The following is a 27,595-nucleotide window of genomic DNA, read 5'->3' as shown; positions in this document are numbered from 1 at the left end:
CCTCGACACCATCACAGGACCTAACCAGATCAGCCACACCATCACTGGTTCATTCACCTGCAGCTCACCAATGTAATATACGCCATCATATGCAAGTAATGCCCCTCTGCTATGTACGTCGGCCAAACTGGACAGTCACTATGGAAAAGGATAAATGGACACAAATCAGATATCAGGAATGGCAATATACAAAAACCTGTAGGAGAGCACTTCAACCTACCTGCGCCACACTATAGCAGACCTTAAGGGCCACTCCTGCAGCAAAAAAACTTCAGGACCGGACTTCAAAGAGAAACTGCTGAGCTTCATTCATTTGCAAATTGACACCATCAGCTCCTGGACTAAACAAAGACTGTGAATGCTCTTGCCAATACAGAACCAGTTTCTCCTCCCTTGGTTTTCACACCTCTACTGCTAGAACAGGGCCCATCCTCCCTGATTGAAATAAATTCCTTACTCGTAGCTTGTCTGCTAGCTATATAATACCTACCCCTGGAAATTTCCACTACCTGCGTCTGACGAAGTGGGTATTCACCCATGAAAGCTCACGCTCCAAAACGTCTGTTAGTCTATAAGGTGCCACAGGATTCTCTGCTGCTTTTACAGATCCAGACTAACACGGCTACCCCTCTGATACTAGAAACTAGCTACTTTGCTAGGGATTATGGGTAGTAGGAATAGTAGCTGGCAGTAGGACTAGGAGTATTTCTTCCCATAGCTGATACTGTGGATCTGACTTTGTCTGCACTTACACTGGTATAAATTGAAAGTACGATAACTCACTAAAATCAATGGAATTAAACCAGTGTAAAACGTGTGTATGACAATGAGAGGGTTGGCCGAGGCAGGTGCTTTGTTCCCCGCATACCCAGATTGTGAGGTTTGAGAAGTGTCTGTTACCTGTGCCACTTCCATGAAAAGTCCAGGAGAGGTTACCTTTGCTCCAGACTGGCTCCGGAGAAAAAGGCAGGTCACTAGAGCTCCTTAAAGATGTATCTGTAAGGTAGGGGTAGATATAGGATTCCAAAAGGTTGGAGATTTTCTTGGATGCTTGGATTCTTATACTACTGAGCCACCCCCTCTGGCACCTATAGAACAATACCCTTGACGTGTGACTTAACTACAAAGGAGATAAATTAACTTTGATAGCTGCAACAAAAAAGCATTTGGCATAATATAAATATGGACAGTATGTATGTATGTAATGGTGTGAACTCTCAAAACTCTCTTAAATTCATTGGAGTTACACTGGCATAAAACTGGAGTAATGCAGCAGTGAATCAGGCCCAATATGTGTTGATTCAAATCAACGTCTATGAGAGTGAAGTTCATCCCTGTGCAGAGGGTCCGCACAAGATGTAAATGGATTTGAGTGATGTGCAGGCCTTGGGGTCAATGTCTGTTTAGGGATGAATTTCATACTGAATGAATAATTCTCAGTATCAAACATTTATCAAGAATATCCTCGTTTGAAAAGGAAATGATAAAACCACATGATTAGTGCTCTCTGTGATCCTGCTGCTAAAAACAGCAGAGAAACAATTGTCTAACTGATGAATAGACATTTAGAATTTTTATAGATGGCAGAGGAAAGTTACTTAGATAGCAAATTCCTTTACAAGGGTGAATATAATTGAACATCTCAGCATTAATTGGTTCATGCAGATGTAAAACATATTAGCATATTCATCCAACACATTTAACAAGTAGGTCTAGCTTTCAGAAACTGCCAAATTAATTTATTTACCAATTCACAATTTTGTAATTCATTGCAATCAAAGACACAGCCTGATAGCTTGACTATTGAATCTGATCCGGTCTTGAGATACTATAACAATAAACATGGTCATTGTAATTGGCTGCAGTAACAGCCTGATGACTGAGGTTGTCTTGTTTCCACTCAAAACATCTGCAGACCGACAACCAAGAAGATGTGACAGATAAAACTGAACAAGAGTCATTTTTTCTCATCACTCCCATCCTTCCAGTGTCTCCAAAATACTGTTACCAAAATCATCTCCCTTGTTTCTGATTCACTCCGTATAGCTTCCTCACCCCTTTGGGTCTCTCTGCCTGCTTCCCATTCCCTATGCATCAGACCACTTGTTCTCATCATCAAAGCACTTCGTCTCTGTCTTTGTGTTCACTGATGCCAACCTTTACCATGCCAGGAGAATGGAGCTTGTTCAGGGTGTGTTACCATTAGCTCAAATGCACACAAATTAAATGGCAGCTTCACTTGCCAATGTGTGACAGGAAATGCAATTTAAAAGCATAAATTATATGAACTGCAGAAGTCTCACTGTTTAATCACCTCTCCTTTTTTTTTGTTTTCTTTTAGCACAAGGAGATATACTAGACAACTATGTAAAAACGGAGGGTGCTTGGATAGTTGGTCAAATAAAACAGATTTACAAAACAAACCGTAAAGAAGAATGTGCTGAGAAATGTGAAGCTGAAACAAAATTCACATGCAGGTAATTTCTGTTGTGTCTCACAGCTATATTCCATTGTGACCGACTGAGTATTCTGCTTTATATGTTAAGGAAGCTTTCTAAAGGTGTTCCTCAGGAGTACGTTTATTCTGAGGTTTGGGAAGAAAGGAAAAAATGCCCAGAAAGTCAATACCTGGGAGATGTGAGTGAAAAGAGACGATATGGAAGGAGAGACCAAGAAGATGGTGTTTTTAATTTCAGCATACGTTAGAAAAAAACTGGGTATCTTGATGCACAAACCTTCTTGACAAACAATCTAACACACCAATATCCAGGTGCCTTCAGACCCTTTGCCATACATAGACCTATAAGAAATGCGCTTCTCAGAAAACAGGACATCAGCAGCAGCACTTCTTGGGTCTATATCATTCTTATTCTGCACCTTGAGCCAGAGGATCCCCTGCACTAATGTGTGTGGACTAGATCTTTCCTGGGACGGAGGGAATGGCACCATCTCTCCTCCTTGCTTCCCTGTGGAGGTCCTATGAGTGAAGGTCTCTGTAGGATTTTGGGGCATTGGAGGTGATGGAGTAGGAAACAGGCCAACCTGTAGCACTGTCCCCTGCTCAGTTGCCATATATCTGACTGGATATTCTACTAACAGTTATCATTCCTTGCAGCAACATTAACTGCAGAGCCCAGCATGCTGCCTGAGGGAAGGGGGCTGGTGGAGCAGTGCAAAGGGAGAAGCCTGCACTGTAAAAGGAGGCTCCCTTCACACCAGGTCCTGTCCATCCATGGGGCTGGGAGGACTTCCTCTCTAAAATCCCAGGGTTCCCAACCCTTTCTCTTCCAAATGATGATGCTTTGAAAACTCCAGAGGTGAATCTTATGGAATTTTCTGCCCTTTCGATTCCCCTCCCCTTGTTCGAGCCACAGGTGATCTGGTGCTGAGTTTTTAAAATGGTTTATAGCTTGGCAATCAATTTAAAATCTACCGAAAGTTTTAAAGATGGCAAAGATCCATCAAAAAACAATATTCATTTTAAAGGGATGCTACCAAACAGGATCACAGAAGTCACTGCCAGGCTCCAGCTACTATTTTCATGCAAATGAATCATCACCCATCCTCTGTGAACACCCCCCACCCTCGACACACACACCTCTCCTTCACTCCCCATAAGCTATGCAGAGGATGCAGAACTTCAGCAACACTTCTGGAGCTCTCACTGAGGAAAGGCAAGAGAGAGATTTGGACCAAGTTCCTTAAAGAAAAGTTAAAAATATACATGTATCTTTTGTAGAGGGGTAACTGTTCCCTGCTGGGACCTCTACGTACAGAATATTATCCCTCAGCCTCCTGAGTGCCTGGTGTGGAAGTCAGGGCTGCAGCCATGAACTCTGCCCATGGCACCTGATCCTGCATCACTGAAGTTTATGGGGAATTTTGCAGGATCAAGTCCCTGTACGTTTGAGCCCTTGATCAAGCCTGGTTTTTAGACCAATAGGACTTTTTTGTATAAATACTTTTAAATCAACAATGTGTGCTGATTAGCATGGTGGGGGGGGGGGGGAACCAGGAGAAGAAAGTTGCATGAGAAGGAGGATGTTACATCTTTATAAAAATACTACAGGAATGGACTCAACATTGCAGTTTAATGTAATGGTTTTGCCATGTTTTGGGCCCATAATTGTTGAACGCTGTTTTGTTTGTGTTGTTGTTTTAGTAAGAGCAGCCTGTCATGGTGTATCAGGCTTTGCTAGACCAGGGAAAAGCTGAGTGTAGGTCAGGCTTACTTGACATCAGCTAGCTAGGACTCCTTTAACATAACCACTTTTCCTAATGTGAATGCAGGATAACACCCATAGTTCAGTTTGCACAGGCTGAGTTATAGGCGAGGCAGTTAGAACCTACTCCAGACAAAGGGTAACATTTTCAAAATGTGCTGGAGACATTTAGGAGCCTAAGTCCAATTTAGGCACTTCAGGTGCTTTTGAAAATTTTACCAAAAGCCTAAAATGTCTCTAAACTGCCATGACTGATAAAATCTAAAATGGATAATGAAAAATTTTCACTAAGACAATAATTTAAACAACATTAATGGCTGTTTCTTCTACGGCTTTCCCCTCTCAATTTCAACAGGGCCTTTCTATTCACCAGTAAAGATCAACAATGTACTACACTGGCTGAGAACACCAAAACATCGGAGTTGGTTAGAAGAACAGATGTAGTGCTCTTTGAGAAGAGAAGTATGTATATATTTTGATATTACTTCTTTAATATATGCTCACCTGACAGAAATATATCCTTTACCACTTTTCTGAGGTTGTTAGTTTCCTGTCATTTATGGTGGTGATGATTTCTGTGAGATGGATGCATGGAAATGGACTGAAAACACTAACGTAATTCCATATAGGCCTTTGAACAGTCCTCAGATGACACTACACCCAACTTGAGCTGGATTCAAACCAGCTTCCTTGAAGGGAAAGAATATAGATGGATTTCTAACCCTCCAGCTAGTCGCACGCATTTTATGTTTTTGGGATCACACATATTGAACATGCTTCAACCAAAAAAAAAAAAAAAGTGTTACATTTCTCCATTGATAAGTGTTTGCAGCACTCTGCTTAATGGGTCTGTGGAATCTATTATCATGTGAGTTTTCAACTCTACTGGGTTTCCTGTTTGTATGTTTTATTTTCAGTCCCTTCATTTTGAGTTTATGTGGTTTAAATATGTCCCAGAAAACCAGGGATGATTTAACAGAAGAAGCATTTGATCTCATATTCTATCCAGTGGTGAATTAGCCATTGGGCCAATGGGGCCTGTGCCCATTCTCCTCTCAGCAGGAGTGCTGGGTGGGCAGGGTGCACCCCGACCCGCTCTCTGGCAGGAGCATGGGGTGAGGGAGGGTGTGACTGCAGGTGGAAGGGGAGGGAGGGGCCCCCACTTGCTCTGGCTCAGGGCCCCACAAAACAGTAATTTGCCTTTGATTCTGTCTATAACAGCAGTAGGCAACCTATGGCACGGTTTAATTTTAATTTTAAATGAAGCTTCTTAAACATTTTAAAAACCTTATTTACTTTATATACAACAATATTTTAGTTATATATTATAGACTTATAGAAAGAGACCTTCTAAAACATTAAAATGTATTACCAGCACGCAAAACCTTAAATTAGAGTGAATAAATGAAGACTCGGCACACCACTTTTGAAAGGTTGCCAACCTCTGATCAATAAACAATGAATCTCTCAATAACAAAATATAAAATATCTGTTTTTTATAATATCCCTTTTAAAATCTCTATTCTAGGCTTATAGCATGCTCAGACGAGTGGTTGGGTTGAAGACTCTTTTTAGATTCCTTAATTCTCCCCTTCAAGTAAAATTATAGTCAAGCCTTGAAAAGACAGTAGGCAGTGTGAAAAATAAATTTCCACCTTTAAATGTGACCACTTCTACAAGTTCCAAGGGAAGAAAAATTACATAGTAACATCAACTGACTGAAGTGAGAGTTCTTGGAGAAAAGAAAGGTCTTATTTGCTAATCATTCAAACACCTAGGGTAACTGGCTAGCATATCTTGTGTTTATATTGACCTGTGTTAAATAATGCTGTAATTATCAGTAGTGCTTTTTCACTTTTTAAAATTTTTTGATGAGTTTGAAAAATATGCTGAAATACTAAGCTGCAGACAGCCATGAAGCAGGTCTCATTTATTCTATAAGGTTCTATAAGGAAAACACAATGGACCAGATTCTAAACTGGTATAAATTAGCATATTTCCACAGATTTCAGTGACTTCAGCTGTGAATCCGGCCCAGATACCCCCAAAACTGGAATTTAAACATCAATGAGCTTCATCAATCTTCCTCCTAGTTCTCACATTCATGTCCTGGAACACATATAGGATAATATAGTGTAATGCGTAGGACACCAAGAAAGAAGTTAATTTGTAGAAGCCAGTAGCTTCAAAAGTTGCTAGATAAATGTCGTATCTCCAGTTTATGATCAACCAAGGAGATTTTGTTTTGATGATGTAATACTTGTAACTTGATATCTTCCTTCAGAGTTGAGGTAAGTAAAATTTCTCTGGCTTTGGAATTGGCCTTCCTGCTTTTGCAGTTTAACTCAGTTGAATAACTATAATCTCTTAAAAATTTAGAAAAATAACAAGCTTTATTAACTCACCATCTGTCTCTTAAATGTTACAGGTAAATGGCCAAAATGCCACCAGAGTTATTTGCATCAACAGAACATTGGCCCTCTGACTCCAACTCAAACCCAACAGCTAGAGCTTCCAGACATATAGTGCATATACAACTCCCTGCCACTTTCTTTTTTCACACGTTCCTGATAGAAAATTGACTTAATAAGTCATTTGTATTAAAAGCTATACACAGGTTTTGAGTCACATCATTTCCGGGCACCTTATAGACTAACAGACATATTGGAGCATAAGCTTTTGTGGGTAATTACCCACTTTGTCAGACGCAGCGTCTGACGAAGTGGGTATTGACTCACGAAAGCTCATGCTTCAATAAATCTGTTAGTCAATAAGATGCCACGGGATTCTTTGTCGCTTTTTACAGATCCAGACTAACACAGCTACACCTCTGATACTTGATATCACTTCTGGGGTAAATTAAAATAGGTTTAAGAATAGTGGACTTAGTAAATGTCCTTACTTAACATTTCAATATGGGATATTCTATTATAGCCAGAAGACAGTGGAAGTTTCCTTTGAGTAAGGATTTGAGTAAAAACCGAGCAAGACCTTAAAAGTTGGCCCTGTATAGTTTTTGTTATAAATATGAAAAATCAATGGACACATGAGCAAGTGATGAAGTAAGATGAAATTAACTCTTCACTTACAAGTAATTAAATATTCCAGTTGACACAATACAAATACTGTAATGAGAGGGCCAGATTCTTATTCTGGTTTACACTGCTGTAAATCCAGAGAAAGGCCAATGAATCTCTGAGATCAGAATCTGTCCCATAACACCACAACATTGTAACTCTTATGTCATTAACTCATGATGCGTTGATGCCAACACAATGACATGCCAATCCTGAAAATGTGTTTAGGGTACTGTCAAAATCAGAACTATCCAGCAAATATAAGGATGGGTGACGATCCTACCACATGCAGACTGGGATTTTCAAAGGATTCCAGAGGAGTTTGGTGCCCAAATCCCATTTAAACTCAATGGGATTTGGACATCCAACTCCCTTAGTATCCTTTGAAAATCTCAGCCATGGATCTTGGGGTTGGTTTCCTGTTAAACAAGCCAAATATATAAGCCAATCAATAAATATGTCAGAATTGCCAACCCTAAACATTCGAAAACCATGAGTCAAGCTACAAAAATCACAAGATTGACTTAAAAACCATGAGATATTTAAAAAAAAAAAGTGAGGGCCTTTTTATTTTCCTTCTGGCTTTTGAGCCATTGGAGTACACTCAGGTCATATTTTCCAGCTCTTATATGCAACCATGAAGGCTACAAATTTGCTTTATTTTTTATTTGCAAGCTGAAATTTTCATCTAATCACTTGCTTCCAGGAGCTGGGGCTTTCAATAAAATCCTAGTATCATAAGATTAGTGCTAAAGTCAAGGGAGTTGTCAACCCTTGATTTAGTCATTCCTTTATTTTAATTTGTACTAACGACTCTAAAAAAGCCAATCCAGTTGCCAATAAGCTTTTTTCTTTAGTGCAGCCTCCAGCATACAGCATGAAGGAGCTCTGACTGTTATGCATGAAGCTGTGAAACTCCCTGCTAAAGGATAGTTTAGAACAGTGCAATATGTCTAGTTCAGTGAGATTAAAGGCTTTACTGTAGCTGACTGACTATTTAGCTGTGTTCCTCTGTAATTTACCCTATTATTGTCACAGAGTTTTAAAGCATCTTGTATCAATCCTAAAGATGAAATCATGTTGTCTGAATATGTTGTTACAGAACAGGAAATAGGAATGAAGAATTTGCCTAACCGGGTCAGATCATTGATTTGTGTAGCCTACTGTGCTGCCTCTGGCAGTCACTAATAGCCTAATGTGTCAAAGGAAAGTGAACATTTCCCATTAGGAACAGGAGTACTTGTGGCACCTTAGAGACTAACAAATTTATTTCAGCATGAGCTTTTGTGAGCTACAGCTCACTTCTTCGGATGGATAGAATGGAACACACAGACAGGAGATATTTATACATACAGAGAACATGAAAAGGTGGAAGTATGCATACCAACAGAAGAGTCTAATCATAGATGAGACTATCAACAGCAGGAGAAAAAAACTTTTGAAGTGATAATTAAGTTGACCATAGAAGGGTGAGGAGAACTTAACACAGGAAATAGATTCAATTAGTGTAATGACCCAACCAGTCCCACCTGAAGCAAATACTCACCAGCAACCGCACACCATACAACATAAACACTAAACAGGAACCTATCCTTGCAACAAAGCCGATGACAGCTCTGTCCACATATCTATTCAAGGGACACCATCTAGGACCTATCACATCAGCCACGCCGTCAGGGTTCGTTCACCTGCCACATCTACCAGCGCATAGATGCCATCATGTGCCAGCCAATGCCCCTCTGCCGTGTACATTGGCCAAACCGGACAGTTCTCTACGCAAAAGAATAAATGGACACAAATTGGACACCAGGAATCATAACATTCAAAAACCAGTGGGAGAACACTTCAACCTCTCTAACCACTCAGTGACAGACTTGAAGGTGGCAATTTTGCAGTAAAAAAACTTCAAAAACGGACTCCAAAGAGAGACTGCTGAACTGGAATTAATATGCAAATTAGATACAATTAACTCAGGCCTAAACAGAGACTGGGAATGGTTGGGTCATTACACATTACATGAGATTTGATTACCCTTCTCTATTTTATCGTTCACAGCCACAGATAGTGTTTGACAGGAAAAAAATGTGCAGATTTTTTTTCAGAACTTCCCCATCAAACATGCTATAAAAGACAGAAGCTAATTTAGTTTGTGTTGTGGAAAGAGGGGTGGGACTTAAAGGCCGTATTTGGACATATCAATTCGTAAATTGTTAATCCAAATGAACATGGGCTTGAGTTCAGGGTTCAAAGTTGGTTATTTATTAGCAGATGGAAAAAAGCTAAAGGTTATATAAACTGTCAGAAGTTTATTCAAATAAAAAGAGTTCGTGTCAGCACTTGACTGCTTCAGTGTTCATTTCTTCAGATTTTCAAATGTGAACACATTGCAAAACTGCTTAGGGTATACAAAAGGTTCCCAGCTAAAAATTCTATGGTAGACTGCATATTTATCCATAAATATAGTCTGGCCAAATTAGAAATAGGCCTGAATCAGAACCCCAGATGCAAAGACCTCTCAATTTTAGGAAAATCTGGACCCCCATCCATAAACAAGCAGTTAGCCTAATTCTCCTCTTACTGTTCCTAGGTAAATCAATTTTATGTCAATTGAGTTACTCCAGATTTACACTGATGTATGTAAAAGGATAATTATGCTCCTACGGTAGTTGTGGTATATGTTATGTTGAGAAATTTTGAAGCAAACCTGAAAAACAACAAAAATTCTCCATAGCCAATGGTTAAAAACACTGAAACCAACCTGATGAACCCCAATCCTTCTCAGCTAGAGGAAAGATCACTTTAATTACCAGGAGCAGGGGAGACACTAAGCATTGACATGTGTGCTTGTGCATGGGGAATAGGTGGATGGGGAGAAGAAATAAAGGATGCCAGAAGGCCCCTGAAAAAAAAATAATCACCACTTAGGCCTGTTTCAGATCCTCTAAAAACAAATAATGAGTAAAACCTGTCCTAAATGACCAAACAAGGAACTGTCAAAAATTGATTGCTTAATGGAGGTCACTTAATAAAAGTGGAGCAGGATTGTATTAGAACGCTTGGTGACACTTGTGGTAAGTCGGTTTAGACAAGAGCATGTCAGTAATGATTATCTCCTGTACAGGTTTCATTGTGATGAACTGTGCTAGAATGGTTCATAAATGAACAAAGATGACACTCACAATTATTAGCTCATAAAATGAAGAATTTGTAAGCCTCAAGGTTGCACTAATTTTCACCTCTGGACCAACCTGGCACCAGGAAATAAGAAAGACTGCAGTATGATAAATGTTGCTTTTTAATGGTGACCACCGGAGAGGAATGGAATTTAAGTGCATGCTGTGTGTCACTGCAAATGGGCACAGTTCTGAAGAGTCAATCAGAGATGCTGCTGTTCAACATCTGCAATTTCAGATGCCCAACCCAAAGGCAGCCCTAGTTCCATCAGCAGTAGCCTGGTCAGCACTGAGCCCTACAGCTGTCAGCTTCTCTGTAGTCTTAGTCATAGCTGCTTGATTTGGGCATAGTTTTTCCAGACCCCAAAGGCCAGTCTTGGATGGCTGCAAGGGGACTGGACAAATCGCTGGCAACTTAAGGCTTTCAGGGCTACAGGTCATTTTACATCTTCAAGGCTATCTTCATAGGGAAATGATAAAGCTAGGGTGACATCTTGGCCCCACTGAAGTCAGTGTCAAAACTCCCATTTATTTCTATAAGGCCAGGTTTTCACACAGTTAGGCCGGTTCCACAAAGGCCAGCACTGCCCAAAATCCAAAGTTTAGCTCTTTAGCTCAAAGTTAACCTATCCAGCTTCATCATGTCCAGGGGTGACTCATGCTTTCAGTATAGTTCCATAAATGAGTCAAGTTTCATTCATGAGCAGGGGGATCTCAGTGAAACACATTGTCTATGTTTACTGTTTGTTACAAAACCCAAACTTGAATAAGTCTGAGTTACAAAATTCCACCTTTTGAAACTTTAAAGTTTAGGCATGTTTAGATCTGTGATCCTTTCTGGGGCCCACTCTGCCCAAAATCAGGTGAGTTTCACGTGCTTCTAGGTTTCGTTGAAAATATTTTGTACAGTTTTATGCATAGCAGAGCAATACAAACACAGAGGCATTAAAAACAACGTTTTATTCCACTCTCAAGAAGGGAGCATTATAGCTGTTGTAATCTGAACCCACCCTTCAAAAACAACCATAATTTGTTATATCTGTTTCCCTAAACATTTTAGTTTTTTGGTCTTTATGTATACACTCATGTGACCTTCCTTATCTACATCATTAAAATTTGCAAACTAACCTGTTTTTAAAGAGCTTTACAATAACACAACTAGGGTTTTTTGGTGGGGGTTGTGGGTGGAGAAGATTCAGAATGTGGTTATTTAGGCTGATTATCATGTGTGTAGAATCTGTATATAGTTATTTAATTGAAACAGATGTGAATTATTATACTGATAGATAAAAATGTATTTCGTGTCAGTGTATCTTTTAGAATGCAGGACTGGTAAGGGGAAGGACTATAGAGGAACAGTATCTGAAACTCAGAGTGGTGTGCCCTGCCAGAAGTGGAGTGACAGTAAACCTCATTTACCTAAGTATGTCATTTTCATATTTGTGTATATGTTATTCTGAACCTATTCTTAGCCATCCATATTAAATGTGTACTAAATCATTTTATAGTGTATATTATTAAAGTGAATTGTTCAGCATTCAAACTCATTGGTAAGAAATCATTTCCTCCTTGTCTTGATCACTGTGATCTACCTGTTCTCTCAAAGACCAGCAAGGCTCACATATTTCTAAGCATCTATGAAATGTATCCTGCAGCGATTCAAGGGAATGTACTAAATGACCTAAGGGATGATTTCAAAGATAGCGTTTCTGGCCAAATTTGGTGGTCCTTAAGCAAGCAAAACACTCATTGGATGAAATCCTAGCTCCGTTGAAGTCATTGGCAAAGCTCTCACTGACTTCAGTGGGCTAGGATTTCACCCATTCGCTGCAACGGGTGCTAAAAGTGGCAAAGGAGATAGAAGTTATGTCATCTTACTGGAGAGCCCTTTGCGTGTTTCCATGGCAATATTTTATGGCTTTAAATGAGAAGCGGTCAACAAGATCTAACGGTTAACCTCACATTCACATAGGATGTGTTAGTATCACATTCAAGTTGTTGACAACTCTCATGTGTTTAGTTAATGTCCTTTTCTGCATTCCCTGGAAAGTGTTCCATGCGAAATCTTGTTGTTTTTTTTTAACTATGTGCGTTATAAAAACAGAACAGTTATTGTTGGAGCTCAGATCCTGGCAATCCAACAGCAGGAATCCGTTGCAAGTGTAAAAGAGCATTCTTGGATTATGAGGCTGTCATATTTCCTGTAAACTGTTGGCTTTTCCCCAGAGCCATCAAAGCTATGAAGAGGCTACTAATGACAGCCACAGAATGCTCTTCCGATAAGGATTTCAACTCTGGGCAACCAAAGGGAGCATCTATTTTTCTGGCCTTTCATGTGTATGACTAGAGTCCAAAATCACCTGAGAAATTTGGACATTTCACTTTTGCTATAATGATATTTTTATTTTATTTCAGATATACACCTGACAACACCCCCCTTGCAGGGTTAGAGGCAAACTACTGCAGAAATCCTGATGAGGATGAAAAAGGACCCTGGTGTTACACAACAGATCCTAATATCAGATTTGATTACTGTAACATCCAAGAATGTGAAGGTCAGGATACACACACCAAAGATCTTTTTACATCAAAAAATCTCTAAGTATGTTAAATTGTGTAAGTGCTTCTTTTCAAAGTATGGAAATGTTAGCTCCTTGATCCCATTATCCCTTTGTTTGAGATCATGCCAGCAAATTTTAATCCAGAAGCTGCAAAAAATTTTCTCAGGTGGGTAGTCTTTACTCAAGTGACTTGCAGGATCAGGCTTCTTACTGTTCTTTTGGATAGCCTCAGGAGTATCCCTAAGGTCAACATACAAGTACATCTGTTCCAGGGTACGTCTACACTACGGGATTATTCCGATTTTACATAAACCGGTTTTATAAAACAGATTGTATAAAGTCGAGTGCACGTGCCCACACTAAGCACATTAATTCGGCGGTGTGCGTCCATGGTCCGAGGCTAGTGTCGATTTCCGGAGCGTTGCACTGTGGGTAGCTATTCCATAGCTATCCCGTAATTCCCACAGTCTCCCCTGCCCTTAGAATTCTGGGTTGAGAGCCCAGTGGCTGATGGGGCAAAAATCATTGTCGCGGGTGGTCTGGGTAAATGTCGTCAGTTATCCTTCCTCCGGGAAAGCAACAGCAGACAATCCTTTCGCACCCTTTTTCCCTGGATTGCCCCTGGCAAATGCCATAGCACGGCAACCATGGAGCCCGTTCAGCTTTTTTTTTTTTACACGTCACCGTACGTGTACTGGATGCCGCGCGGACCAGAGGCGATACTCCAGCACTCACAGCAGCATTCATTTGCTTTTGCATGATAGCAGAGATGGTTATCAGTTGTTCTGTACTTGTTCTCCAGGGTAATTGCAATGAGATGATGGTTATCTGTTCCTCTGTACTGTCTGCTGCTATCATGGGGTGCCTCTGGCTGAGATCGGCCGGGGCGCAAAGCAAAAACTGGGAATGACTCCCCGAGTCATCCTCCCTTATGGTTTCTAAAATAGAGTCAGTCCTGCCTAGAATATGGGGCAAATGTACTAGAGAACCAGTGTATCAGACAGCACAGGTGTCTGTGTCAGATCCCGCAGAAATGATGAGCTACATGCCATTCACGGGGGGTGCCCCTGCAACACCCCACTGTAATAAAAAGCCTCCTGTCCCAAACCTGGACTTTAGGTCCAAAGTCTGGGGCTTTATTGAAACTCCCCCAAGTCCACTACCAGCTTGGATATTCTCGCTGCCACCAGGTCAGGAATTATAGGGCCGACCCCCTTTCCTCTCTTGGTGTCCCCAACCCTTCCTTTGGGACCCCAAGACCCAGACCCCTGGGTCTCTCTCTCTCCCCTCTCCCAGCTTCCCCCCTTCCTGGGTTAGCCAGTGCAATGCTATACTTTCACTTCTTGGAATACAACCGGAGAGCAATCTAGCTTCCCCGAGGCTAGGCATTCACTAGTCAGCTCACACAAGAGATTCCCCCTCCCTTTGTCCTGCAGCCTTTTCTCGCCCTGGGACAATAGGAAGTGAGACACAGAGTTTGGGCTTTTCCCTCCCCCCTCTGCCTCACTAGGAAAGAAACTTCCACAGGGTTTAAAAGAAACTTTATAGAAAAAAAAGAAAGAAAATATAAAACAATAACTCTGCATGAAGAAACTCAATACAGGCTCTTGCTTATAAGAACATATGAATACACAGTCTGATTTAAAAGATAGCCCGATTAAACCAGTCAACAAATCAACATACATGTCAATACAACACAAAGCTCATCATAGCCGAATTACTTTGCTTTCCTTTGTACTCACAGATGTTTAGGAGGAACTTTGATATAAGATGGGAGTTAGGAGAAGCTTGTCCCTCACAGCCGAGGAAGCAAAAAAGGCACAGCAATCCCATCGTACATACAACACAAAGCTCTTCATAGCCGAATTACTTTGCTTTCCTTTGTACTCACAGACGTTTAGGAGAATATTTGAGATAAGAGGGAGATAGAAGAAAATTGTTTACCCATAGCCAAGAAAACAACAAAGACCCGAGTATACAAATTCCCGCCCCTGACTTTAAACAATCCAGTTCTCTGATTGGTCTTCTGGTCAGGTGTTTGGTTCCCCTTACAGGCAAATAAAAAAATTAACCCTACCTTAACCTATCTACTTTATGACACCCACCATGCTTCGCTCCTCCCCCAACCTTTCCGGGCTACCTGGCAGTTCCCCTCCATTTGTGTGTCATGAAGTAATAAAGAATGTAGGAATAGAAAACACTGAGTTTTTAGTGACATGAATGAGGGGGAGGCAGCCTGCCGGTGGTATGATAGGTCCAGGCAGAGGAACATTAAGCGGTGTGGGGGAGAGGAGCCCAGCATCCCACTGCTATGATAGTCCAGGCAGTACAGAATCTTTCTGTACAATGAAAAGGGAGGGGCGATTGAAGCTCAGCCCCGCCAGTTGCTATGATGAAGACGGTTACCAGCCGCTTCTGTACCATCTACTGGGAATGACCAGGATCATTCCTATTTTACCCAGGCATCCCCCCAGCTGGCCTCACCTCAAGCCAGCCAGGGGTATTCAAGCAGTTATCAAGCATAGGAGCACTCATGGGATGTAAGGACAGTTATCCTTTATCTTACTGCACCATCTTCTTGCCACCAGGAGGGGAGAGGACGAATACTGTGCTTCACTGCGTGCAGGGCATGCGTTTTCTACCAGCAGCATCATAAGACATAGGGTGACATTTGAAGAAGTCAAGAAACGATTCCTTTCCCTTTTCTTCACGTCGGGTGGCAGGGGGGCAGCTAAATTGAGGAGCTATTCCCTGAACCACACCAGACAATGTGTGTGAACCTACAGGCATTGGGAGCTCAGCCAAGAATGCAAATACTTTTCGGAGACTGCTGTGGACTGTGGGATAGCTGGAGTCCTCCATGAGCGTCCATTTGGATCTCTGGCTTCCCGTTACGCTTGTCACGCAGCACTGTGTAGCCTGGAGATTTTTTTTCAAACGCTTTGGCATTTCGCCTTCTGTAACGGAGCTTTGATAGAACAGATTTGTTTCCCCATACAGTGATCAGATCCATTATCTCCCGTACAGTCCATGCTGGAGCTCTTTTTGGATTTTGGACTGCATTGCCACCCGTGCTGATCAGAGCTCCACGCTGGGCAAACAGGAAATGAAAATCTAAATTTCGCGGGGCTTTTCCTGTTTAACTGGCCACTGCATCCAAGTTCAGATTGCTATCCAGAGCGGTCACAGTGGTGCACTGTGGGATACCTCCCGGAGGGCAATACTGTCCATTTGCGGCCACACTAATCCTAATCCGATATGGTAATAACAATTTTAGCGCTACTCCTCTCGTTGGGGAGGAGTACAGAAACAGATTTAAAGAGCCCTTTATATCGATATAAAGAGCTTTGTAGTGTGGACGGGTACAGCGTTAAATCGGTTTAATGCTGCTAAAATCGGTTTAAACGCGTAGTGTAGACCAGGCCCCAGAGGACAAATCCCTTTGACAGTGACAAGAGACCTCTTTTCTTGGTTAATATTATTGCACTGCATTATGATCACATCCTATTTTTAATCATCAGACCAATCCTTCCATAATATATCTAAGGACATCAAATCTGAGGACCTGGCCCATTTTTGTGATAGTTAATATGGCTAGTACCATTGGCCTTAATTCAGCAAGGCACTTAAGCACATACCTAACTTTGAGCATGTTAATAGTCCCATTGATATCAATAGGTCCCCTCATTTACTTAAGATCAGGCATGCGCTTAAGTACCTTACTGACTCCGGGCCTTGTTTGTGTATGACCTTGTTTTTAGACGTTATCATGCTTAGTAAAATGCCATAATTCTGTCTGGAAACTTCCAAAACTAAAAAATAGAGTTTTCGCCACTTCCCAATGGTTTTGTTTCAGCATCCCACTTTAGATTCAGTTAACATTTCCATTAGAACAGCTCCTTGCCAGATCATTGTATGGGATGAAAGGACTCACAATTAGAGACGAGCCTGACTCAAAAATCTGGATCTGAACAAACTCCTATCTGAGGAGTTTAAAAAGCAGATACAGATCTCAGTTTGTGCTTCAGGTCCATTTGTGCTTTTAATTCAGATCCAGCTGGGACTTAGCATAAAAGGTCTCAACAAAAAGGACGTTTCCCTGAAAGGCTTAAATTGTATAAATATTTAATAGATACAGAGGAATCACAATTTTTGGTTGGTTTTAGATACTTTTTGATCTGCTCTAACTAGAAAATGGCTTATTTAAAAAAAAGAGAAAAGAAAAAGAAAGATTGACCTGACGATCATAGTCATGCAGGCAAAGTCTGTTAACATTAGTGAGAGTTTTGCATGCAGATATATGGCATGGGTGAGCCCTGAAAATCTTGCATTCACATAAAATTTGATGCAGTCGATGAGCATAAGCACCAAGAACTTCTAGGGTTCCTTTGCTCAGTGCATAAAGAGATTAATCTTGGTTCAACTCCCCTATTCTAAACATATTGCTCTTCCTTTATCTTCCTTCTATAACTCACACAGACAATTCTACTGAAGCCAGGTGGGACTTCCTCTGCTGCATGAGGCACAAGTCACTTGCAAGTTTAAAGTTAAATGGTGGTTTCTGTGTAACCTGAAGTCTTTAAACCATGATTTGAGGACTTCAGTAGCTCAGCTGGAGGTTAGGAGTCTATTACAGCCAGGGCCGGCTTTAGGCCGATTCAGCCAATTCCTTGGAATCGGGCCCCTCGCCTAAGAGGGCCCCGCGCCTTAGGCCTCTTTTAAATTTTTTTTTCCTTACTGCTGGCTGAGGTCTGCTCCAGGGTCTTCCGTGGCCCGCTCCCCTGACCAAAGCGCGGCCGGGAGCGTGGCTGCCCCACAGCCCTGCTCTCCCCACTGGAGCTCTGGCCAGAGCACGGCAAGCCCCGCAGCTCCTCTCTCCCTGCTGGAGCCCCACACCGGAGAGTGACACGCTGCCCCACAGCCCCGGCCGGAGCGCGGCAAAGCAGCCCCGCAGCCCCGGCTGGAGCCCCGGCGGAAGTGCGGCAAAGCAGCCCCGCAGCGCCGGCTGGAGCCCCGGCCGGAGCACGGCAAAGCAGCCCCGCAGCCCCGGCCGGAGCACAGCAAAGCTGCCTTGCTGCCCCACTCTCCCGGCTGGAATGCGGCAAGCTGCCCTGTGGCCCGGGCCGGAGCATGGCAAGCTGCCCCGCTCTCCTGGCTGGAGCCCCGGCCGGAGCACAGCAAGCCCCGCAGCATCGCTTTCCCGGCTGGAGCTCTGGGCCCTTTAAATAGCTCCCAAAGCCCTGGGATAGCGGTAGGGGGCTCCGGGGGCTATTTAAAGGCCAGGGCTCCAACTGTCTCTGCCACCCTGTCCTTTAAATAGCCACCAGAGCCCCGCAGCCCCCCATGTATTCTCCAGGGCTCCCGCGGCTATTTAAAAGATCCATGGGGAGTAGAAGCAAGCGGGAGCTCCGGCCCTTTAAATAACCCAGAGCCCTGGGATAATGGAGCTTGGGCTATTTACAAGCCAGCTCCAGCGCCTCTGCTGCACCCCCTGCCCTGCCCGCACCAAGCCCTGCCCCCCACCACTGCACCAGCTCTGCACCCTGTGCCACAGCCACCCTGCCAAACCCCTGCCCTGTCTCCAGCCACCCCTGCACACACCCTGTGCCTGCCCAAAGCAGCCAGCCCTCCCACCAGCCCCTGCCCGCCACAGCCCTGCACACCAGCCACACCCACCCCAAGCCCCTCCCTGTCTCCAGAACCCGCTGCACTCCCCTGCTGAAACCAGAGAGTTCGCCACTCCTCTGTCTCCAGCCTCCAACCTGCTGCATCCCCTCGCGCCTGCTGAAGCAGCCCACCGCACACCCCGCTGTTCTTTCCAGTCAGCCCTACCCTTGCCCTGCCTGCAGCTAGACCCTACCTCCAGTCAGCCCCTCCCTCTTCCAACCAGCCTAATGTCCATGCTAGCGCTGCAGTTCCCGCAGCTCCCTCACACCTGCTTCAATGAGGGGGTCAGGGAGCAGCTGGGACTCACACATGTGCACACCCGCAGGGAGTGGCAGGGACCCACACATGTGAAATGATGGTCATTAATAAGCAATCAACAGCATATATGATGCAATGTACATAATATATAATTGTATTATTTATATAGTTACGGGACGCAAATAATACATGAAAGAAATGACAGGTTTTTGTTTTTGTTTTCAGTCATCCCTGCCAGGGCCCCACCGAAAATGTTTGAATTGGGCCCCGCGCTTCCTAAAGCCGGCCCTGATTACAGCAGTGGGTGGATGAGGTTATGTGGCCTGTAATGGGCAGGTGGTGGGACTAGATGATCTTGATGGTCCCTTCTGATTTCAAAGTTGAATCTATGAAACTTAATGGCTTATGTTCAGGAAACAAAATGAACATCAGTCCAGAGGGTTGGTCTCGCCATGGTCTGATTGCTGGGAATAGTGGGAGAATGTTAGCTGTTCAGTGTCATTATATTACATGCCATGGAACCAGTGTCTTCATTATCCAAATCATTACGCTTTAAAGGAAGCTACTTTGCAAAGGAAGCTTCTCCAGTAATATACACAACCTAATAGCTCCTTAGAAATCTTGTCATATCATAGTGTTTTAATTGTAGTTTTCATTGTTTTTATTTTAAAAGATACACTATAGTGTAACAAATAAGCCAAATAAAATCCATGTAATTAAGCAGGAGAAGTCACCCACCAGTAGAAGAAACCTTGCCATTTTAGAATAGTTCTTCATTCTAGCTTTGCCTTCTGATTGGTCTCTTGAGCTGATGGCATGTCCAAAGAGAAAGTTTCCAGACAAATACTATTCTTGACTTTTTCCTGTTTCTTTGTTTTCACTGCTGCTTGTCCATACAGAAGAATGCATGTATTGCAGTGGCGAAAACTACCAAGGCAAAATTTCCCAAACAGAATCTGGGATTGAGTGCCAGCACTGGGATGCTCAACAGCCTCACTCTCATGGGTACATCCCTTCAAAGTAAGTCGCAACCAGTAATGAAATAACTGATCAGCTAGATGGACCAAAGACCAGGAAATAGCCCCTGGGGTCTGGAGTTAGGAGGAAAAAAGGATATTTAGATTGTTTTTCATAGTAATTTTCCATTTTCATTTTGATGATGCTTGATCATGTTTTTTGTTGATGATGTTTTTTAGTGACCAACCTCTCCCTGTGCTTGATGTTTTGCTTGTTTGTCATACTAATACCATAGGCAGCATTTGGGAGTGTGCACGTGTAAGGGAGCTATGTTTTTAATGTCCTTCCCTTAAAAAGAGAGGGCTGGGGAGTCAACAAGTTCTGATTCAGTCCAGGGCAACAAAAAGGCTGATCTGTTACGTCTCAGTGCAATGGAAGAAGGTAAATCATCCCTCCTCTCTTTTCTTTCTGTTTCTTTGGAAGCAACTCCAAGTTATCAGAAATTCAAGCTAGGGAAAATGGTAGCGACAGAAGAACCTCAGAAGGTTCTGAGGTTTGGTTCTGATAATAATTAATAATACCTAACACGTACATACAAGTTTTCATCTCAAATTACTTTACATTGCTAAGCATCATAGTCCTCATTTTACAGATAGGAAAACTGAGACACAAGAGTTTTTTTAAATGTCTCATTGTTTTATTGTGCTCCCCCTGCCTGTCTCTTTCCACTTATTGTCTCATCTTATACTGTATGTAAATTGTAAGGTCCTTGGGACATGCTTTGTGCAGCACCTAGCATGTTGGGGTCCTGGTCCATTACTAAGGTTCCTAGGTGCTACAACAATATCAATAAATAGCAAAACAACCAAAGAAACAAAACCAATAATATAAGGGCAGAGATTCTTGACATCCAGAGTCCAATATCTGGAGTTGTTAGGGCTGAGCACCTCTGACTATCAGGTCCTGAGTGGCTTGCCCAAGGTTACATAACAGCTCAGTAGCAGAGCAGAAGTAGAACCCAGGTCTCAACTCTCAGGCCAGTGCCTTATCCATTAGACCATGCTGCCATTCGTAAAACCCCTAATAACCACCTTGCAAAACTTGAATGCTTGGCCATGTTTATCTGAAACGTTTAAGATCTTTTTAGCGCTCGCCACTCTCAGTTGATATATAGAACGTAACAGCTGGTGACATGAAACCTCCTCAGATGGCCCTTCATTCTTGTCTTATGAATCAGAATGAACAAGTAGGAGGTTGAATCTGAAAGACAGTAATATTTTAAAATAACCCTCCCCCTTTTCTTAAAGACAGTCTCGAATCAACACATATTGAAACAGACGAGCTTACAGAATATCAGAAGAAAGATGAGGTACCATGAAAGTTTTCTGCTATGAGATCTTAAAAAAATGGAAACCAGAGAAATAGATTTGTATGCTTCATAGCTTTAAGATGATCTGCCAGAAGGAATATCTCCCCCATTGTCACAGCACTGAACACATTGGCTGGGTGGCAAGGTTATCATAGGTGGTGGTTTTGGAATTCCCTTCCTCTGAAGAACTGAGCTTGGTACAGGCCTACACAGAGCAAAGGTTTGATCCCCTGGGGCAAATGCTTCATTTCTTTTTTCTCTTTTCTCTTCTTTCCTTCCTCATGCTAAACCAGTTCTCTTCACCCCAACCTCCTTCACCATCACTGTCTCTGCTGACCTTGAAAGGTGTTTGTGTTCAGGGAATAGAGAGATGGTGATTATGTCTAGACTCTGAGCAGTCGGCTGGGAGGAAAGCGTCCTGCACCTTCTCCTACACATGTGCAATCAAGAAGAGCTAATCACACCAGCTAGTCCAAAATGTTGAGAGGAAAATGAAAATGGAAAACTAGACATAGGTCACTGAGAGCAGGGAACAACACAGTGGCGCACGTGGGCAATTTCACTTTACAGAAAATGTATTCAGATTTTTAAAGTTTCGTAGGATGATACATTGCATAGAGGCAAGCTACTTAGGAAACTGGACAAACAAAGCAATATCTCCTTTTTAAAACAACTCACTGTTAGAGAAGGGTCTAGTAATTCCTTTAGGCTCCAGTCCAGCAAAGCTGTTAAACACATACATAAGTTTAAGGATGTTCTGCCTCATGGTACAGTATTTAATTGAATTATCACATGCCAGTTGCTGTACAAGACCCCTGTCTCATCCGGTGCACAGAAAGACAGTGGATGAGGCTGTGGGTTGCAAGAAGAGAAAAGATGTTCTATTTCTCTTATGAGTAAGACACTGGACTGGGACTCTTATTGCTGGTCTGCCACAGGCTTACTGCATGACGGTAGGCAGAACTACCATAGTGCTTATGAACAAGGGGCCCAAATGGAGGTTGCACAGGTAACTTTAATTCCAGCATTTCCTAACTTTGAGTGTTGACTTTGCAACCTTACTGTTCTTTTAATATAGTTTTTCTTATGTAATTTATATCTCACTCCGAGCCCAGTATCTGAGTGCCCAAAAAGCCCATTGTGCCACACGAGGGGCAATTCATACCATCAGCCATTAGTGAATTAGATTCTTAATTCAAACTTCTAATTTTCAGCTTTCCAGAGAAGAATCTGAGGATGAATTACTGCCGTAATCCTGATGGTGAGCCTCGGCCCTGGTGTTTCACTACCAACCCCACGAAACGCTGGGAATTTTGTAACATTCCACGTTGCAGTAAGTGTTACTTACGGAGATTGTGGAACCCAAGTTAGCTATCGCTGTAGGGAGTTGCAACAGGTAGACCCTAGAACCAAAATGTAGGGAAAAATTGGGGATGAGGTTGGAGGGTGGAATCCATGAACAAATATCCCAAGAAGAGCCTTCTGTTCCAGGGAAGGTGCATCATTAATAGAATCATTTACTAAGTTCCAATCATTTAAACCTGTGTAAGTGCATTAAGAGTGATGGGGCTACATAGGTTTTATTGAGTATATAATTTGCACAGTTGTCTCTGAAACTCAAATTTGCCCTGAAGAAATGTTATTACTGATGATAGCACTAGAGGGAAATAACTCAGATTGACTCTCAGGCTGCATCTTCACTAGGGAAAAAAGGTGTTTTTCTTTAAACTCAAGTTAACTAACTGAAGGTAAAATCCTAGTGAGTCAAGGAAGTATGTAGTTTTCACAATTGTTTGCAGATCAAGGAAACTATGGGGAAGCCTAGGATTTACCTTGGCCTGTTAACTCATGTGAAAACTACAAACTGTGTTGTCATCACTAGGATTTTATCCTATGTTAGCTAACTCAAGTTAAGAACACATTTTTTTTTCCTAGTGAAGACAAAACCTCTGAGCTCAGGGCTAGCAGTTAAAAAAAATCCATTAAATTGAGCACATTTGACATGCAAATCACAAAGACAATAAATATGGCGCACCACAATGCCATTTTTAGACCAGAATTACACTTTGAGGATCAGGCTTATATTTATGTCACCAGTCCTAGTCTTCTCAAGTATACGCTTTTCTCACTGCTTTATGAAGAATCATGTATTTGCTGGATAGAGATCAATTAAAACACCTATTTATTGATGGAGGGTGAATATTTGACAGGTTTCTCTAAAGTAAGAAATGGGTTGAGAAACTGTAAGATCACTGATACTGAGTTTAGAATTTTAACTAGTTTTATGGAATATGTTGACCTTTTAGAATCTTTTATTCTGCCATCAGGAAATTATATGTACAGTCAAAATGCATTTTCATTTTCATCTTGAAGTTAAAAAGACCAAATAAATAAATGTGGACTCAGAGCCCAATGGTATCTCCTTTATGCCTTTCTGCTGAACCAGTGCTCTGGTTCTCCTTGGAATACTTGTGGGCTGTGGCTAATAGACACTTGTCTTTCTTAATGCTTATTGCATAAGTACCTGAGTTGTTCTAACCATCTTCCATTCTTCAGCAATCTCTTTCTGCTGCTAGACCATCTCAGGCTCCTTGTTCTAAGACTTGCTCTTCCCATTAGATCTTCCCCTTTCAGATTTCTGTTTTAGCTCCAAAGGCCCCATTCCCTGCTGTGATGCTTCTCTTTACAACATCTCACATGGCCTCATCCTCACTACCTCCTGTCCTGACAATCTCTGCTCTTCCATCCTACCTCTCAGACTCACCTAGCCATCCTCCCTCAGCTCACTTTTCTCACCTCCATCGTGGTGAGACAGCTAGGCTGGAGGAAAGGATGGATGGTTTAAATATGGTCATGTTGTTGCCAGATGTTTCAGAGGGTTCAGCATAGGATAGAATTCACTGTTTGGAAAGTTTAATTTCTTTTGAAAATTTTATGGCAACTTAAAATCTAAGTCAGAAGAGTCAAGAAGGAGTATCTGGCTGTTTTCTCTGTGTTTTGGCTTATGTCTTGCCATATCCTTCGGAAACCTCACCAGTATAGAAACAAAAAAGTGCATGTTCCACATTATGCAAAGTTAAGCTGAGTTATGTAAAGTTAAGCTTACATATCTTGAAGGCATTGTTTATATTCATTTCCTTTTCTGGTATAGCTACATCACCACCACCTTCTGGCCCAGGACGTCAGTGCCTTTCAGGAAATGGAGAGGATTATCGAGGCAAGATAGGTGTCACTATGTCAGGAAACACTTGTCAACGTTGGAGTGCTCAGTTTCCTCACAAACATGCCAGGACTCCGGAGAGCTATCCCTGCAAGTATGTAAAATCTCTTCATTATTTGGTGCCTGCTGGAAGTACCAAGGAACACAGTTATTTCATGATGATGTAGACATAATATTAAGGTTGGCACAATTTTTCTCCAACTATATTGCTAAGTTCTCCTTTCTCCATATTATTTCAGCTCTCTCATTATTCTTCTTTGATTTCTTCACTTGATCCTGTTCTGATTTTTCCTATGTTCCTCCTCTTCATTTCATTCTCATGTACTTGCATCTTCCTCTCCAGCATTCGTGCTCTTCCTATTCTTCCTTTCCCCACTCACATCTATATTTTACTGTGTTCCATACCCAGGTGCTTCCGCACAGAATAAGAGTGTTAGAAAAGTTTTTTCCCAGTGATGATACTGTTCCACAACATGCTTTATCTGCACTACTCTTGGTGTCCTGTCATAAGTGAAGGAAGTACAAGTGTGATCCATTCGTGAACGTGTGTTACAGATTCTCCTCTGTGCTGATCTGCAGAGGATATGAGTTGTTACAGTCTCCAGTTATAGAGCCTTGGCTCTTAAGCTCCATCTGTAGCAGCACATGCTTTAAGTCTCCAGTTCAATGTGATTACTGCTATCTTGGCCAACATACCAGGGACCTCCAGAGCTAAAAGCATGAGCTGCTACAGTTTGAGCTGAACAGTCAAGGCTGTAAAACAAGGGTTTGTAACAACTCATATACTCTGTGGATCAACATAGAGGGGAACCTGTAATAGTCACTTGGGGTTACATAAGCATCAGAAATGCTGCTCATAGTCTTAGAATGTGGATCTCTCTTACCTAGAATGCTGTCCAGACTCACAACAATAATGCATTACAGTAATTTGCCTTATTACGGATAAATGTAATTACTGAGCAACATTTTGCTGCAGTAGTGACTCACCAATAAATACAATCCTAAACAGGTGAGGAAACATTTCCCCACACGCTTGTTCTTGGCCATTATCATTTTCCCATGCAAAGCTAATTTTCACATAGTGCTTTTGCTTCAGGGCTTTAGAAGAAAACTACTGTAGAAACCCTGATGGTGAGATCAAGCCATGGTGTTATACCACCAACAGCACAAAACGATGGGAATATTGTAACATACCCAGCTGTGATGGGACAGAAGCAGTAAACACTGGTAAGGAGAGTGAATGAACCTGTGATATGGAAGTTGAAGGAATAGTGAGAGACAGTCATTTTTTTTGTACCAATTGGAAATAAATTATTGTTTATTCATATTATTAATTTGTTGATCTGAACACTGTGCAGACCACATCTGAACATTAGTGGAAGGTTGAACCTGTTGAGGGTTGGATTTAAGGCTGGTGGGAAAGTGCAGTGTGAGGAAGAAAGATTTTAGATCTTATTGTTCTGCTGACTGCCTCGACTTTGGAAAAGTTACCAAGCAGTGGGCTTACGGAGTTTCATTTTTCTTTTTGAACTTAGTATCTTTTCTAACATCAGAGAAGATTTAAGAAGTGTGGAAAAAGTTAAAAACAGAAAAAAAAGAAAAACAAAACCCTAGAAAGCATTAATCGATTGCATTCAATGGCAAGGAAGAAAAAAATGTAGATAAAGCAGAAAAACATAGTAATTAAAAATTCAATAAATATTCAATTTTTGAAAACTGAAATGAAAATTTCCTTTTGTTTTAAAATTTCTCATTGCAATTGTTTTAAAAAATGGTTAAAAATAATTTTTAACAGAGAAATGTCATTGTTTTGGACAAAACTCCATTTTTTTGGTAAGAAAATTTTTGGCTCAAATGATACAAGTACAGTACGATCCCAGTTACCCAAATTGCTTGGCACCATTAAGTATGTTTACATACACCAGATATGTGTCCATTGATAACAAATCAATAGAAGCTGCAATAATGTAAGAGAAAACATCAGCCTCCAAACTCCAACCCTTGAAAAATGCAACCAAACACTTCCACTTGTTACATATCCTAACTAACAACCCCAACCTACTTCAGTACAAACAAAGGGAAATCACCCAATGCAAGGTCAATCCAACTATTAGAAGTACATCTGATACAAAACCACAACTTTGGATCCACATTCTGAACTTTGTGATTCTCTAATACAAGTAGGATCATAAACACAAAATTGAAATTGAGATTACATCTAAGGAACAGCATCTGACTCATGAACGTAACTCATTAAAATCTTCCATACATCCTCAGAAATGCCCCTTCTAAATGAGATCTTGTCATAAGGTATCTGTGACAGGCTAATCTCTCTGACTTGTTTGTTTATTGTTTTTATTTGTTTATTTTTGTTTTTCTGTGCTCATTTATCAAAGTAAAATTCACTTTTCAAGCACTGTTTTTTATTGTTCATTACAGATGCACTTGTGATTCAACAGAATCCAGTCATTGAGGATTGCTTTCAAGGCACTGGCCGGTCATACCGTGGCACAACTTCATTGACTATCTCAGGAAAGAAATGCCAAGTATGGAGATCAATGTCTCCACATAAACACACAAGAACCCCAGCGGAATATCCAAATGCGTATGTTTACTTCAACCACTATCACAAAATCAACATAGGCATTGTCCAGAAATCTATTAATTGTACCATCCACTTAAAGGGACACAATCAAGTTAAAATTCACACTGCAAACAAATTTCTTTACCAATTTACTAAGAGTGCCTTGAGAGAGAGAATTTTAAAATCCAATTCAGTTGCTATTTTAGCTCTTTGTTTAATTGTTTTAGTTTCTCCCACTTGAACAATGAAAATCAGCTAAGCCAGCTTCATTTTCAGGATCTTAATACTGCAGTGGTTTCAAAAACTGTAAGAAGATGCATTTCATTTAAAATAACATCTCTCATTTTTTAAAACACTGAAACATTTTTATGGGTCAAAAATTTTAAAAAAGCTTGTTTTCACAACATTTAAATTCTGAGCTAAAAGTAAGTATAGTGTCTTTTTAAATTGCCCTTAAAGAAATTAAGAGTTGTCATAAATATTATAAGAATCAGACTTATGGCCAA

At 41.5% G+C, this 27,595-nt stretch overlaps 1 protein-coding gene across 1 annotated transcript in view; it reads left to right on the top strand.

Moving 5' to 3' along the window:
• Positions 1-1,842: 1,842 nt before the first annotated feature.
• The window catches only part of PLG (plasminogen), a 53,853-nt gene continuing 28,100 nt past the window's right edge, over positions 1,843-27,595 (top strand). The window contains exons 1-10 of the mRNA XM_032793183.1: positions 1,843-1,933; positions 2,342-2,477; positions 4,579-4,685; positions 11,782-11,896; positions 12,889-13,028; positions 19,859-19,979; positions 22,500-22,618; positions 24,437-24,599; positions 25,602-25,732; positions 26,945-27,110. Coding sequence (XP_032649074.1) covers positions 1,843-1,933; positions 2,342-2,477; positions 4,579-4,685; positions 11,782-11,896; positions 12,889-13,028; positions 19,859-19,979; positions 22,500-22,618; positions 24,437-24,599; positions 25,602-25,732; positions 26,945-27,110 — 1,289 coding nt within the window. The remainder of the gene's footprint in view (positions 1,934-2,341; positions 2,478-4,578; positions 4,686-11,781; positions 11,897-12,888; positions 13,029-19,858; positions 19,980-22,499; positions 22,619-24,436; positions 24,600-25,601; positions 25,733-26,944; positions 27,111-27,595) is intronic.

Source organism: Chelonoidis abingdonii, chromosome 3 (genome assembly GCF_003597395.2).
Source record: "Chelonoidis abingdonii isolate Lonesome George chromosome 3, CheloAbing_2.0, whole genome shotgun sequence".
NCBI lineage: Eukaryota > Metazoa > Chordata > Testudines > Testudinidae > Chelonoidis > Chelonoidis abingdonii.
The sequence above is the reverse complement of the archived record's forward strand: the minus strand, read 5'-3'. Positions and strand labels throughout refer to the sequence as shown.